Raw genomic sequence first — 16,161 nt, 5'->3', positions numbered from 1 at the left:
AGCCATCTTAGAGGGTTATTTTTAAGGAAGGAGATTCTTTTTGCTTCTAAATGAAGTTCAGAGAAAGCAAAGAACCAAACGAAAGCAATCCATGTCTTTATGCCACATTTTTTTAAACAAAGGGTTACATGCCCAAGCACTAGGGTTTTTATTATCATTATCATTATTATTATTATTATTTTAAAAGGCTAGGGTACTGTTCAAAATACAAACGCCACAAGGGTTGGCTTTTCTATCAGTTTGGAGTCGGACCTTTGGAATTGCAGAAAATACAGAGTCCCCTAGAACAGTTAAACAGCAACCAAGCAGCAGACTACGAAGTAGTGTTACTAGGCTCCACCCCTCTTCCCTCGGAAATCTTTGTCTTTAAGCTTCCCCCAGAAACCACCCATAGCTATAAAGTCCACAAAAAAGCAATAGTGACATGCTCATTTTTGCTTTAAAATGTCGCAAAATGCAGACTGATTCTTTTTTTTTTTAAATTCTATTTTCAGTACAACTAGTGGTAAGAAACTAACGACGCCAGTCGGCATTGATCCTCAAAACTGTAACTTCTAAAGGTCTTGACCTACACTGAACTCACTCGATTTCTGCAACCACACTTACAAATTACTTGAAAAAACGCATCATTTAAATGTCTACAATTACAAACCCCAAATGCAATAAGTTAATGCACAAAATTACTATTATAAAATCCCACATTAAAAAGCATTTATATACTTCCCCCAAGCAACCAATATAGTTAGTGGATTTTTTCCTTTTAAAAGGATTAATTAAGAAAGAGCCCCAAGTTCCAGAACTCAAGAGTTCTGATGGAGGACTTGCACGACCCTCACAGGGTACTGGACCTGACCAGTAGGTTCAATCATTCTGTATTTCAGGGAAAGTACCCAGCTTAATTCTTTCTCTCCCATTCTCTACACTGTAGTGACTCTTGGAGTATACAAGACAAAAATGTAAAGAAGCAAATTTTTTGATTCTTCCCTCCCCTTTTTAATACCATGCTATAATTTTTTTTTAGTTTCAGACTGTCTTGCCAAGGGCTGGGGGCAGAAGAAACCTCCAGCAAGTTGAGGTTTCCCTAGAAAGATCCTGTGTCCTGGAAACTACATAAGAAACGCTAGAGCTGCGGCAGGGGTCTCAACTCTCTCCCTCGGCCCTCCTATACTCTCCTCCCACCCTGCTCCCGAGGTGGAGGTCAGAGCAGTTTCTCCAAGTCAAGCAAGGCTGGGTGTCCCCTTGGTGCAAGACTCACCTTTTATCACCTCTACTACAAACTTCTCCTTGCCGCTCATGATTTAAAAGCATCTAAGAAAACAGGGGCGGAGGAGAGATGGGGGAGGTGGGACACTATGAAGAGGGAAAAAGTTTAGAGAAGGAAAGTTAAGGCTACAAGAGGGCGGATCTAACTTCCCAGATCAGCAGCTTGGAAGAAGCGCCGGGGCCACACCCCCCGAAATAAAAGAGGAGGAAAAAAAAAGTTTAAAGGGCTATATCTAAATCCAAAGGAGAAGGAACCATAATCTTCCCTCGATACCATACCCAACACTGGGGAGTGTCAACTTTCCTGAGAACCTCCAAATTCAACATGAGCAAACTAAGAAATTAACTTTAAAACAATATTTCCAAATTGTGCAATAAATAAAAGAAAAAAATTCTCAAGATAAGAACGTCAGTGGATTCTTCTGAACATTTTTTTCAATTATCGTAAAAAAATTGTTCGAGAGATGGGAAAATATTTCAGCTGATGATGAGATGAAAAGAGTAGGGATAGAGATATTGATTCGAGTAAGCAAAGGGAAACACACAAATATAGAATTAGCTCCCTAAGTGAAAGTTTGTATCTGGGCCAGTTTCCTCCAGATTCAAGGCTCCTCCCCCTGTTATTTCCAACCGGATGGAATGCGGAACGAGCCCAGCCAGGAGGATTATTGCAGCTGGGGCGCTGAGGCCCCACCTCCACCGACGTCTCCAGCTGCGCCAGATTCTGGTAAAGTGGGTTAGTTGATTGCTATAACCCAGGGAATGTGCTTTAATAAACTGCAATCCAGTGATTGTACCTTAATGAGCCAACCAGAAACTAAGACATTCTTATCTTTTGAAAAGAAAAATGATCCTATGACTGTAGTCTCATCCCCTTTCCTCTCTACCTCCTCCCCCTAACGCAGCAAATGTTTGGTGGGTCTGTGCTGGAGACAGGACGCCCTCTGTTGGGTCTGCTTCGACTAGCGGCTTTTTCGGTTTCGAGCTCCTTAGGGTAGGTACCTCAGAGCTTTACAGATGCTGCTGAACCAAACATGTGGCTGGAGATACAAATGAAACTAACCACTTTGGACTTCGGATCAATGGACGTGCAAATACCATGTCATACTTCCTACTTTCTTATCCTTCCCGCTCCAGTACAAAAGAGTAAGATTCCTAAGAGGTGACTGGAGGATGGAGTGAGGGAGACAGATGTTAAATATTTTTTCTCCTTTAGTTTTTTTGGGGGGAGAAAATGTAAAAGGTATCCCCACATCTGGAGCTGCTGTTGCAATGCTCAGTCCCCTTAGAAGGGCAGGCATAGATAGATCGATAGATAATAGAGATAGATAGATACTATGACTGCTATTTATGTGCTATTGCTATGGTTACTGTTCAGGTACCTGCCAGAACAAACAAATTCTGGAGAGAGACAGAGACAGACAGAGAGAGACAGAAAACACATATATATGTATTATACATATTATATAATATTTTTTCCCAAAAAGGGAAAACTAAAGTCTAATTTTCCCTTAAAAGTACTGGCACCCTATGCTGAAAATTCTGATGCTGAAGGCAGAAGCAAACATTTACATGCCCAGAAAACTCTTCAAAATACATGCAATCTTGACTACCTTGGAAAAAATTGCATGCAAGCAAATGACTCTTAAAACTTACTCCAGCAAGAGAGGCAAATACTAGATTGTATCAGACAACCTGGTACATAATCTCTGTGCAAAATTAAGAAGGAATAAAATGGTCAAGTGTTTCCCAAGAAATGAAATTCCATCTCCTTAACAAAATCTTCCCAGATATAACAAAAGAGAGATGAGTGCCTCACTCTAACCATTCAGACCTCTGTATTTTTTTTCAATATACAATACTGAAAATCTTTTTTTTTCCTTTCCCCAACTGCACAAGCATAGTATTCTTAAAAGTCTTCTCTATGTGGGGAAAAGTCATGGGATCGTATATTTTCAAACAGTAAGGGACCTGAGAGGCAACCTCCTTCATTTTACATATGAGGAAACTGAGGCCCAAAGTGGTCAAGTAATTTACCTAAGATAATACAAGTAGTACCAGAGAGTGGTTTTGAGCCCAGATCTTCTGATTTTAAGTCTAGTACTCTTTCCACTGTACCACACTAGTTAGTCCTAGGTTTAATTGTCAGCTCTGTCACTGTTTGTGACTTTGAGCAAGTTAGTCTCTGTGAACCTCAGTTTCCTTATTTGTAAAACAGGACTAATAATACAGGGTATTATGGTGTAGTTTCCTGGCTTGTTCAGAGGATCAAAAAAAAAATCTATGTAAAATACTCTAACTATAAGCTGCTATGTATGTATGAACTAATGCTGTGATTATTATTACTACCATCACTACCTGCTACTTATGTGCTGTTACTATGGTTACTGTCCAAGTTGACTGCTACAGCAAACAGAAATCTTGGAAGTATGGAGGAATAGGAGGGAGGGTGTTTTGAAAAGGGCAATGAGCTAGAAAAAGCTCCCATTAGAAAGTTTAAAATGGGGATCCAAAATTTAAGTTTGTGATGCTTGTGTAAGTCATTAGTAGTTCCTTTACATTTGTCAGGGTTATTGCTACTTGCCCTAGATAATAAGCAAAAGGAAAATAGCTGCTATTCAACTTCGCTGTAGTGAGCAGAGCTCAGAATTATTTTATATAGTTTTAGTTCATATGTAATTCTTTCCTCCCTTCCCCCTCCCCATTTTCAGAACCAATGTGGTAGACTGCTGGTCAGGAAACTTGGGGCCTAGCTGGGGGTGTGATGGTAAATGTTTAAGAACTGACTCTCTAGAATGAAAACAATAACAACAAAAACAATGTATGCAGGACACAACTTTTAAGTTTAATCGCCATTATTCACATTTTCCCCTCACTTTCTCAAGTCTATAGTCAACAAAACAATAAATCCATAATTTGTAGAGTTTGCTGATTTCCTGAGCTGTAAATGGTTACACTGAAATTTTAACAATGAGAGCTGGTTGGAGCTGCCTCCAAGCACACCCCTGCATCTACTTCTAACTTTGCCACTAACTAAATCATCTAACTTCTCTGGGCCTCAGTTTTCCCTAGTTGTAAAATGAGGATGTTGGAAAGAATCAGGGGCTTCAATCTGTTTCAATATGAGAGGACCCTTTATTATTAAAAAAAAAAAATTCATGGACCCCTATATAATAAGTTATGCTATTAATATTGGTTGGTTTAGGAAATACATGGCAAAGGGCTACTATGAATTTAGTAATACTTCTAAATGAATTTGTACTTTATTAGTCACACCAAAAGCCAAAGAATTTGGAAAAATAGTAGTATATACTTGTATATGTGTGGGATCATTCAACCTCCAAAAGGCATATTTGTATTCACAGACCTCTAGTAATATGTCTGCATGTCTGGTTCATGGGTCAAGACCCAAAGTATCACTGAACTAGAAGGTGTAAAAAGTCCCTTTCAGCCCTGAATCTTATGATCTAAAGAGAAAAAAAAATATTTTCCTTGCATAATTCTTCCCCCTACTTCTTTTTTGGGGGGATAAAGAGAGACAACAATTGTGCAGCCACCATAGACTCCCTTAGTCAGAAAAGAGTTGATTCTTATTAGGCTAGGAAAAGGCAAAACTTAAAACAACAGTAAAAACAACACATTGGATTCAAGAAAGAAGAGCCACCCAGCATTCCTTTACACACACTGATTACTACACTCTTTCTTTATCATGGCTTTCCTCCCATCTAGCCTGGGTTAGAACCCCTACCTCAATAACTAGGTCATTATCTTTGGTCAAAAAGATACTTTTCAAAAGAAAGAACTTCTGAATGGAAACTCTACTTTTAATACCATATACAAAGCATATACACTAAAGCTGCCATGCTTAAAGAAAAGAGAATACATTGGATCAATTTAAGATTTAGAGAAAAGCAGGTAATGCAGGTTAGTAAGATGGCAGTGAATTATTTTAGTCATTTATTTTATATGCAGATAAACAATAGACCATGATCAGGACAGTGGTGGTGGTACTAGTCAGCTGATTTCAGATATAAGAAAGTGAGATCCCTCAGAAATGTGGGTAAGCTTAGAACAGTCCTCTATAACCCTAGCTATATAAAAGCTATTTTTTCTAGAACTGAAAGCACAGAAATACAGTTTTAAAGTTCTACTTCAGTGAAAATACCAAAGGAAAACAGGCAAGAAAAATGAAATTTTAACTGACTCATTTAAATACATTTTTCAAAATATTAATTCAATACACATAATTTCAATTTGATTTTGTTTTATAAACCACCCACAGAAAGTGTTTTTATTCATAATATTAATTATTGATGCTTTTTTGTATTTTTCAAGAATGTTCTGATGATTTTTTCAAAACCTATCACAGTTGCTTCCTTGATGCTTTTAAAGAGCATTCATTGCCAAAGGATGAGAAGAGTATTTATTAACATTCATCAACAAGAAGATATTTTTCTGTTTATAAAGACTTTTTGGAGAGATTCAAAGCCTGTCTTTGGTTGGAAAAGTCCATTTGCACAGAAGATGATTAAGAATTCCAAATTATTAGTAGAGGAAAAAGAAAGAACTCATCAATAGCCTCCTTAATAGCAGGAGCTTTGAAAATGCCAAAGTGCTTTGCAAAAGGCCTATCCAGACATTTGTCACTAAATATAATTAAAAATTACCTTGATAAAATTCCCTTCGCATACTGGCCTCACTTTCTTGAGAATCTAGCCAAGGTCATAAATAACAAAGATCTCTACATAATACTGTCCTACCAAACTATAATGAGCAACAGAAAAATACTTTCAAAGATTCCTAAGACATTAAGTATGTTTACCACGTAAGTTCAATTTCTAATTCTGTGTACCATCTTAAATGAAATACAGTGGACAGAAGTTTTAAATGTAACTAAAAAAAAACCATAAGTTTTGATGAAATGTGATAAGGAGACGTATTTGATGGTATTGGAAGGAGCCTATAATTCAAAGAGTAGCATATCACTTGATTGGAAAGATACTGAATAGAATCCATAAGAGCTATTTGTTGCATTTTACAGAGCACATATGCTCACAGTTGGCCTAGAGAAAATGTGTGTTTAACTTAAAATTCTGTGATATAAGAATTCTTCTCAAAATTTCGAACTTTAGGTTTCCATAGAACAGTTCTTAGCAATTAGCAATTAGTTTTCCTGGGTATTAGTGACTATAGCAACCCAAGTTTTGGTATACATCTTAATATCTCAAGGTATCTCAGTCTTTGGAAGTATACCCCAAGATCCTAAGATGCTAACAGTCACTGTTCCTATTCACTACTCTAAAATTATATCAAGGAAGCTTCACAGGAAAAATAACCCAAGGGCTCAGCTGAGCGACTTTAAAAAAATACATATTTTATATGATATGGCTTTCAAGATTTAAGATTTTAACAAAAAGAGAAAAAGGAAAGAAAAGGAAAAGGAAAAAAAGGCAAAAGAACAAAGGAAGCAAACTGAAACCCACACCATATAAAGAAACACTTTACCTGAGCCTTTTTTGGGCTCACTTCACTTTACGCCAGGGCTTCCTTGTGGTAGCTGTGACATCATGGAAGAATACATCCTGGGGCACCACAAAGGGAGCTTGAGCCAGTAGAACTTTGGGGAAACCTAAGAAAGAAAGAAAGTGGGATATTTGCTGAACACCCTTTATTACCCTAGTTAAGTGGGGTTATTCAGCAAATGGAGCATACTGACTTTATTCACAGGTCACCATTATCAGAATGGATTCTCAGATCTGGGCCATTTAGCTCACTGTGGGAGTTAAAGTATATGGGGCCAACCTGTCAATAATCTTGCATGAAACGTTCAGTACTAATGATTCAAACATGTTTTCCCTTTCTCCAAAGGGAGAACCTTTAATTTTTTGTTGTTGTTGTTTTTTAAGTTACTGATTTTCATCCAAACCATGTTAAGAACTGGGAAGATTGGGGAGTTCTTACGTTTATAATACTTAAAGAACTGAACACAGAATCTCTACTACATGGCTGTGATAGTTTTATAAGCATTCATTATATAGTCAGAATAATTATTTACCAACACTGACCTTTCCTTATGTAAATACTGGTTTGATAAACATAATTCCTACTCACTTATATTTCAGTTTATTTTTTGTGGCAATCAAAGGGATATTTCAGACTTTTATTGTGGGGTGAGGGTATATTATATTACTTTATGCTACAAAAATATTTCTCCGGACCTAGAAAAGAAAGTGGTGGGGTTTTTTTAATTTTGAAAAGATAATAAATATAAAATGTTCTTACATACTAATAAGTATGTTTTATTATGTTTGCCACTGTATTGAAGCCCAATTTAAATTCATCTAATAATTTACCTAGAATTATTAAAATTATCCATGTTAGAAAATTTGGTCTTGGCCCAGACCTGTGATTTCATCTGTGTAAAGAGCTCCCCTTGAGAAAACTTCCCATACAAATGCAGATTGCTAACTATTCAGCAACCCAGAATCTTAGAAAGTTGCTTAGGGATACTGAAAGGTTAAGAGACTTGCCCAGAATCACCTAGCCAGGATATGTCAGCAGTGGAACTGGAACGTTAAGTTAACCTGATTCCTAGGATTGCTAGCTTTCAATTATGTAAAAAAAAAAAAGTTACATATACATATATCTGTATTTTTGTATGTACATATATAAATATATATACATACACATTTATACATACACATTTATATATAAACTATCTCATTATTTTGCTCCTTAAACAAATTTTGATTTATTCATTTAAGTAACCTGCAACTTTAACATACATTGAAATCTGGCCATCCTTAGATATACTAAATAATTATACGATATAGCAGTATAATTATTTAAAGGGATATTTTAATTTAAACAGATGTCAAAATTAAGTAGATATTAATAACAGACAAACTCCTGGTTTAATAAGTATGACAAGGTAGACACTATCCTTTTTGCTCAAGTTTGTATTCATAACCTTTAGCACAGTGCCTGGAACATAGTAGGCATTTAATAAATTATCTATCTTTCTGTCTTCTAGCTAACATTTGATCAACACTTAGTTAAGCACTACTAGCACCAGACAGGGATCTCCTGACTGTGCTGAAAATATTTATAAGTACTTTTAAATTAAAATTTTTATTGCAGAATTTCTATAATACAAGGAAAAACCAAGTTTTATTTTTCTTGTTCACATGTAAAACTTGTAAAATTTACAGGTAAAATTTAATTAGATCCATGAGAATAAGTTTGATATAGTAGAAAGAGAGCACACCTGGAAAGTCAGGAAATCCGTTGGTTCAAATCCTACCTCAGGCACTTACTAGCTGTGTAACCACGTACAATTATACTTGTCTGAGCCTTAGTCTCCTCACCTGTAAAATCTCAATACTACCTATAGTACTTACCTCAAAGTGTTATACAAACATATTAGCTATTTCTACCTCTCACAAAATTGTCAGGTGTTTTAACTATTTTTTTACTTCTTTCCTCCAGTGAAAATGAAGCAAAGTGATTAACCAATAAGCACTTACTATGTATATGCCAGACACTGTGCTAGGGATACAAATAAAAAGCAAAAACACCTTAGCCTTCATGGAACTCATATTCTAATGGGGAATGGATGACTATGGACATAAATCTGGACAGAGACACATACAGAGAAGATGAAACATAGTCTTGGAAGGGAAGGCACAAGGAGCTGAGGGGCCCAGGAAAGTGAAAACATTTAACCACTATATTTTTGTGCCCTGAACAAAACAGGAGACATGGAATAGAAATTAAAAAGCATTAAGTAATGATAACTGGAAATGAAAAATAGCAACCAAATAGGTATTTACAGAAAACCACACTTGAATTTTTGGATGTATTCTCACATCTGTAGCTACCCTCCTCTGAACTCATATATTTGCCACAAGTGGTCCAAACAGTTATCACACACTGCTTTGTAGTAGCTGATTTTATATGCATGTTATGTGTGTATATGCACATAAAGGTATGTATACACACACATATATACTTATGAGTGGGTATATATAAATTATATCTATATGTATATGCATATGTGCATGTGTATGCATGTGTATATGTGTACATACTTATGTATTTGTGCATATATATATATACATTATATTAAAAAAAAATTACAAACTCCTTGAGGCCGGGGATATGTTTGTATTCCCCACCCCAAAGCATCTAACAAATATAACACAGCTCCTTCAGCATTGTAGTCATTCAATAAAATATTTATTGAATTCAAATAGAATATTATTTTGTTGTATAAAATTCCAAGGTTTGATGTATTCATTTTAATGCTATTCCTGTCAAGACCCGAGCCATTGTGTTAGAAACCCCTGAACAGTACTTGTTCACTGACATGGTTTCATTAGGTTAACTTCTCCCAAGCTTTCCGACTGGTTGTCTGGAACATGAGATAGAGGAAAGAACATTGGCCCAGGATTCAGGAGACCTCGGTTCAAGTCCCATCTCTGTTACTATTTGGTTGAACCTGGACAAGTTATTAACCTTCTGAGCCTCATTTTCTCCATCTATCAGGTGAGAGGACTGAGTTATCTGTTGTAAAGTCTCTTCTAAAATGCTATGACTCTATTTTGTGAAAATTCAAATTAGAAAACATACACACACACACACCAAAAAAAACTAAAAATCCACAATACTGGTTTGTTTGGGGTTTTTTTTGGCTTTAGCAAGACAGAAGTCTTTAGAGTATTGTCTCAGAATCTGAACGTCATCCTATTTCAAAAATAAAACCCAAACCAAACAGCCTGAAAACAAAATAAGCAAGTCTAATGATGCTTTGAAGCATCTCTCATTCCTAGTAACATAGTCAGTTGGGAGGAAAAAACCTATTTTGGAATAAAATGTACATATACTCTGGATTTGCCCACTGAAGCCCTCTCCCCATGCCTTATCATGGGGTAGAGGGGACTGTGGATTCTCAAAATCAAGGCCAGTAAAACACTAGTTCTGGCAGGCCCTCTACCAAGCTGGAAAGGTTTGAGGTATGGGTCTGGCAGTAGGCTACAATTCAAGCATTAGACTCGCCAAGCTGAGAAGCTGATCACCATAAATGTTGGCCAACAAATGATTTTTTTTTTGTTTGCCTGTGACATCCCTTGAAGATATCAGTTCAAGTCATGGAGGGTTGTTGTGTGACACACACACACAACGTCACATTAAATGTCACTTAAGTTATCTTACTATTGCTATGGTTCCATAAATCTGATAAGAAAAGGTTGGGGAAAGCATCAATCAAGTCATAAGGTGCATAGTTTTTATCATTCCAGGTTTACTTTTGCTCAGAAAGCTTCCTAAATTAAGTATTCCTTTTTTTTTGAACTCCTCCTTAGTGTTTATAAGATATTCTATATGATTTAGTATTTAATTACATAGTCCTTTATTTGCTAATTGTTTCATATGTCAGACTCAGCCCCCACCCCATTAGAATGCAAATTCTTTAAGATCAGGTGCCCATTTCTCAAACATCTTTTGATATCTCTCTGAGCTAGGCACATAGCCCTCAATAAAGATTAACTGATTTTACGCTTATTAAGACCTTTCATACATATGGTTTAAAATAAAAAAAAATACCTTAATAGGAGTAAAAACCTGATTTCATTATGTTTACTAAGACATATTAAAGTGTGATTCTTATATCATGATAGTAGCTAATATTGACATAGCACTTTAAGGTTTGCAAAGCTCTTTTCATATATTATCTCATTTGATCCTCACCCCGTAGGTGCTACTATTACATCCATTTTAGAGATGAGGAAACAGGAGATGAAGAAAAGTTAAGTAATTTGTCTAGCATCACCTAGCTAGTAAATATCTGAAGCAGGATTAGAACTTACGTCCTCCTTACTCCAACTCCATCACTCTACCCACCATGCCTTCTGTGTATTTGTGTGGGTCATCCCTTGTTATTTTCATTATCATTAGAGTTGTCATGATGGCAAAAGGCTCTTTCTTAAAAGAAATAATTTTCCTTTTTAGTTTTTGTGGTTCAGTCATTTTTCAACCATGTCCAACTCTTCATGACCCCATTTGGGGTTTTCTTAGCAAAGATATGAGTGGTTTGCCATTTCCTTCTCCAGCTCATTTTATAGATGAGGAAACTGAGGCAAACTGGGTTAAGTGACTTACCCAGTCTAGTGTCTGAGGCTACATTTGAACTTAGTAAGATGAGTTTTCCTGACTCCAGGCCCAGCACTCTTATCTACTGAACCACCTAGCTGCCTAATCCTTTATAAAAGAAGTACTTTAAATAAAGCCTTGGTTAATAAATTTACTATTCTTATAGTTATTCCCCACTGATGACCACATCTAGCCACTAACATTTGTATTTACTACTAATAATTTATATATTTTTATAGAAACCATGTGTTAGACACCGTATTACAAAATCAGAGGGGCAGCTAGGCGGCACAGTGGATAGAGCACCTGGCCCTGGAGTCAGGAGGACCTGAGTTCAAATCCAGCCTCAGACACTTGACACTTACTAGCTGTGTGACCCTGGGCAAGTCACTTAACCCCACTGTCTAGCAAAAACAAACAAACAAAGGTGATATAAAACCAAAAGCAATCAAACAAATGAGAAAAGTGAGGTTTAGAGAGATTGTTCATGGTCATACAGGTAGTGTATGAGTGATGACTCAGAATTACAGAATGACCTGGAAAGGATTTTTAGAGCTCATCCAGTTCAACCCCTTCATTTTATAGAAGAACCTAAGTTCCCTGAGGGCAGGAACTATATTATTTTTGGCTTAGTATGCCCGCAACTGGCACACTGACTGCCCCATAACAAGAGCCTAATAAATGCTTTTTTGAATTGAAGTGACAATTTATTTTATTTTCAAAGAGGGAGAAATGAAGTCTTAATCTGCAGCTTCATCTCTTGGCAGTTTCAAAGAAGCAATCTACTAACAGCATTTTAGTAACATTTTTTAACACAAGCTGAGAAAGGCACAGAAATTAAAAATCACAACCTGAATTTTATTCTATATTATGTCAAAGCTGTCTCCCCACGACAGTTGTGAAAATACATGTAAAAATCAAGGTGCATTTTCAGCCTGATTAGGAGAAAATTTAGACCCCAAAATAGAAAATTTCAATCCCAAAACAGAAAATTTCAATGTTCTCCAGTACTTTCAGTTCATGAGACTTACATGTGCTCAATAATTACTTTAACAAAAATGAAGAAGGTCCCTTATTGTAACATTTTACCTCCTGGGATACTTGGAGAGTCAGACTGAGATGTGTAATTAATTGAACTATAAACCCAATCTCCTTTGTTAACAACTTTCATTATATTTCCTGCTATAGAACTATTTATACACTTCTATGAAATGTTCCTTTCAGGCCTTTTTTTTTTAAGGTAGAAAAATGCTCTGTGTAAAAATGAGGCAGCATCTAACATGTGTAGAACAATTATCACAGGGCTTTAGAAACTTTGATTCACTCATTATTTGCCTGAGGAATACAGCATTTTATCACAAAATTCTCCCAAATTTACATTGTCGAAATTTTTTTAAAGGTACACATCAGAGAAGCAGAATGACATAACGGAAAAGCAATGAACTCAGGAGTAAGAGATCAGGGGTTCAATTCCCAACTTTGATACTGAGCAGCTTTGTGACAGTGAGGTGATATAATGGATAGAGTGCTAGGAACCGAAGTAAGGAAGACATCTCCCTGAGTGCAAAGCTAGCTCTATACTTACTGGATGTGTGACCATGGGCAATCACTTAACCCAGTTTGCCTCAGTTCCTCATCTGGAAAATGAACTGGACAAGGAAATAACAAACCAACTTTAGTTTCTTTGTCAAGAAAACCCCAAATGGGGTCATGAAGATTTGGACATGACTGAAAAGACTGAATAGCAAAAAGAAGCTGTTTGACTCTGGGCAAGTCCTTTAACTATTCTGGGCCTCAGTTTCCTAATTTGAAAACTGGAGATGGTAAAATCTGCTAGATTCACAGGGTTGTTGTGAGTAAAGTATTCTGTATACCACAAAGTAATATATAAATGTAAACTATTAGCATCAGTAATATTGTCTAGTTTAATAGATAAGTAGAAGAGCTGGCTGCATGATACATTCTGGGAGAGAGAAGGGAAAAGGTTGAGCTTATCATTTGTATCCTCTGTACCTCCATTCTGAAGGTCTTAAAACATCTTTTGTATCCCATCATATTTATTGAGTGCATACCTGCATGTTTTAATGATCTACCAAACATGAACCCTTCAAAGTTTTCATAAATTCAAATTAATATAACAAACTATATAGGGCTGCAAGTCACTGACAAATTCCTGGAAGCTGGGGCTTTATAGAGCTCAAAATGTCTATTCTTAAATTTTAATTGGTAAGAATATTATAATATCCTGCAAACCCCTAAGAGAATTCCAAATAGCTGGAATGAGCAGTTCTTTATGTAGTGAGATGGGGCAAGGGATAGATCTCTGGGCCCGGAGTCAGAAAGACTTTAGTTCAAATATGGCCTCAGTCCCTAACTCTAGTTCTGTGACCTTGAGCAAGCTACTTAACTTGTTTGCTTCAGTTTTTTCATCTGTAAAATGGGGACAGTAATAGTACCAACCTCACATGGTTGTTGTGAGGATCATAATTGTAAAGCACTTAACACAGTTCTTGGCACATAGTGCTATATAAATGTTACCTATTGCTATTATAGCAACAGGCAGAATATTAGAGACCAAAGTTTTAGTGACATAAAACAGATTCATTAAATATAAAGTTGTAAGATACTATATGGTCAAAATTGATTATACAACCTAGCTTTTCTCAACCCTACACACGTGACAAAGACAGGGAAGCTACAATCTTAAAGTGGACATGGAACAAAGCATGCTAGAAAGTCACTGAAAATTGGTCCTATAAGACATATATCGTGATACAAAGAATTTAAAGCATTATAGAAAAGATTAAAGAAATAAAATGATAAGGAAATATGCATACTTTGAGGTACACACACCTGACATTTCAGACCTGTTCTTTTGGTATTTGTCCTTAAATCAAATGCAACAAATATTAAAGGAAATCAACATAATAATTAGATGTGGGTATGTATACATACATATTCACATACTACACACACAAATGCATACATGCACATACAGACATAGATCTAGACTTGTGATTTCCTTGGTGTAGGAAACTCATGGTATTAAAATTCCCTCCGCTGATGCAGAACAATTCCCAATTTGTATTTTCGTGGTTTTTAGGGTGTGCTGAGACCTTAAGTGACTTACCTATGGTCACCTAGCTAGGATGTGTTAAGAGTTAAGATTTGAACTCAGGTCTTCCAGACTTTAAGGCCAAACTTCTAACTATACACCACACTACCTCTCATGCAAAGACATATCTATTCTCTTGTGCAAATATATAGATGTGTATTAAATATGTATATATATAATGCATATATACATATATGTATATGTGTGTATATGTATTACTGTAGTAGAGAGGGAGCTGATCTCAGAGTCAGAATGACCTGGGTTCAAGTCCAACTTTTAACACATATGGGTTTTGTATGACCATGGGCAAGTCACTTAAAGTTCCCTATGCAACTCTCTTAAGAAGAAAAGTTGCAGAGCAACTTCTGATCTAGAAGAGGTTTCCACAGCAGAAGTTCCCAACACTTAGTTCAGACCACGATATAGATAAAGTTATAGATATATGTAAGGTACCTCTGGATATACTGCTACTCTTAACTTAAGCCTTGCACTGTTACATTTCATAGATTTTCCTATTTGGTGATACACAGTAAACTAAAAAGTAAGCCTAGTCATTAAACTAAGAACTACTTGGAAAATTAAGACACCTCAAAACCATTAAGACCAGCTACCGTAACTAGATACCAAGATGTGTGTAGGAATTTCCTATAAGTTTACTTTCAGTAAGACCTTTCAAAGGTGAGTTTCAAACTAAAAAAAAAAAAAATCCAACAATTTAACATTACAAAATATGCCCTTTGACCTAATTTTGGCTTCCAGAATTACTTCAATAAGTTTATACTGTAGCACCCATCCTCACCAGTATCCATGCACTTATGAAACCAAGATAAGTTTTCATATCAAAAGAAAAAAATCAAGACTAAATCATAAACATAAAGAGAATATGCTTCTATAAAAACTGAATTAACTCAGACTGAATTTAGACAAACAAACAGGAAAGGGAAGACCCATGAATCACAACTGACAGCATGAATTTAAATTCTACAGTTTATAATCATCAGAAAGAACTACAATGAGAGTCAATGTCTGAATACCTGGTTGGAGCAGTATCCATGAAAAGCTATAGAAAAAAAAAGAGAGAAGAGGACTTCAGACATTCATATAGACTAGAGAATTTAGATGTGATGATGATGCCACATAGTCTTAAAATATGCTTAAATTTAAAAAGGTGAAATCAAATGTTAAAAGATTTGTTTTTCTCTTCTGAAAAGAGCAACCACAAGTGCTTATAAATTTTAAAACTTGGAAGGTGAACAAATGGCAGCAAATAGAAACCCATGAATACTGGACAGGATCAGCACTGCTAAAGGTAATTCAGAATAAAAAAAAATTCAGAATAAAATTCAATGATTCATAGCAATTAAACTCACTCTGCTGATTCATCCATCTAGAAAGTGTCAGTATTAACTAATGCCTCTACTTACCCCATAAAGATTTAATGAAGACATAGAAATGGCAACCTTTAAGATGGTAGGAGGAAATATATGCATATCTTTCAATGCTAGTCACAAGCACAATTCTTTATTTACTTCCGGACTGATGCCAATTACCTACAAGTAATTATGTACCTCTCTGTGTTAAACGACTAAATTTGGAAAAGCCCTTTGATTACCAGTTTTCTTTCAAGTGGACTG

At 35.9% G+C, this 16,161-nt stretch overlaps 1 protein-coding gene across 8 annotated transcripts in view; it reads right to left on the bottom strand.

Moving 5' to 3' along the window:
• Positions 1 to 16,161, bottom strand: part of CDC14B (cell division cycle 14B) — a 148,666-nt gene that overhangs the window by 79,610 nt on the left and 52,895 nt on the right. The window contains exon 1 of one of the 8 annotated variants that reach the window (XM_027874677.1): positions 1,256 to 1,388. The exons of the other annotated variants lie outside the window; for them this stretch is intronic. Coding sequence (XP_027730478.1) covers positions 1,256 to 1,295 — 40 coding nt within the window. The 5' untranslated portion in view covers positions 1,296 to 1,388. Of the gene's footprint in view, positions 1 to 1,255; positions 1,389 to 16,161 lie in introns of those variants that run through there. 8 annotated transcript variants of the gene reach the window in all.

The sequence above is a fragment of the Vombatus ursinus genome, unplaced genomic scaffold, assembly GCF_900497805.2.
Source record: "Vombatus ursinus unplaced genomic scaffold, bare-nosed wombat genome assembly UNPS02014807.1, whole genome shotgun sequence".
NCBI lineage: Eukaryota > Metazoa > Chordata > Mammalia > Diprotodontia > Vombatidae > Vombatus > Vombatus ursinus.
Note: the sequence above shows the minus strand (reverse complement) of the source record. Positions and strands in the feature narration are given on the sequence as shown.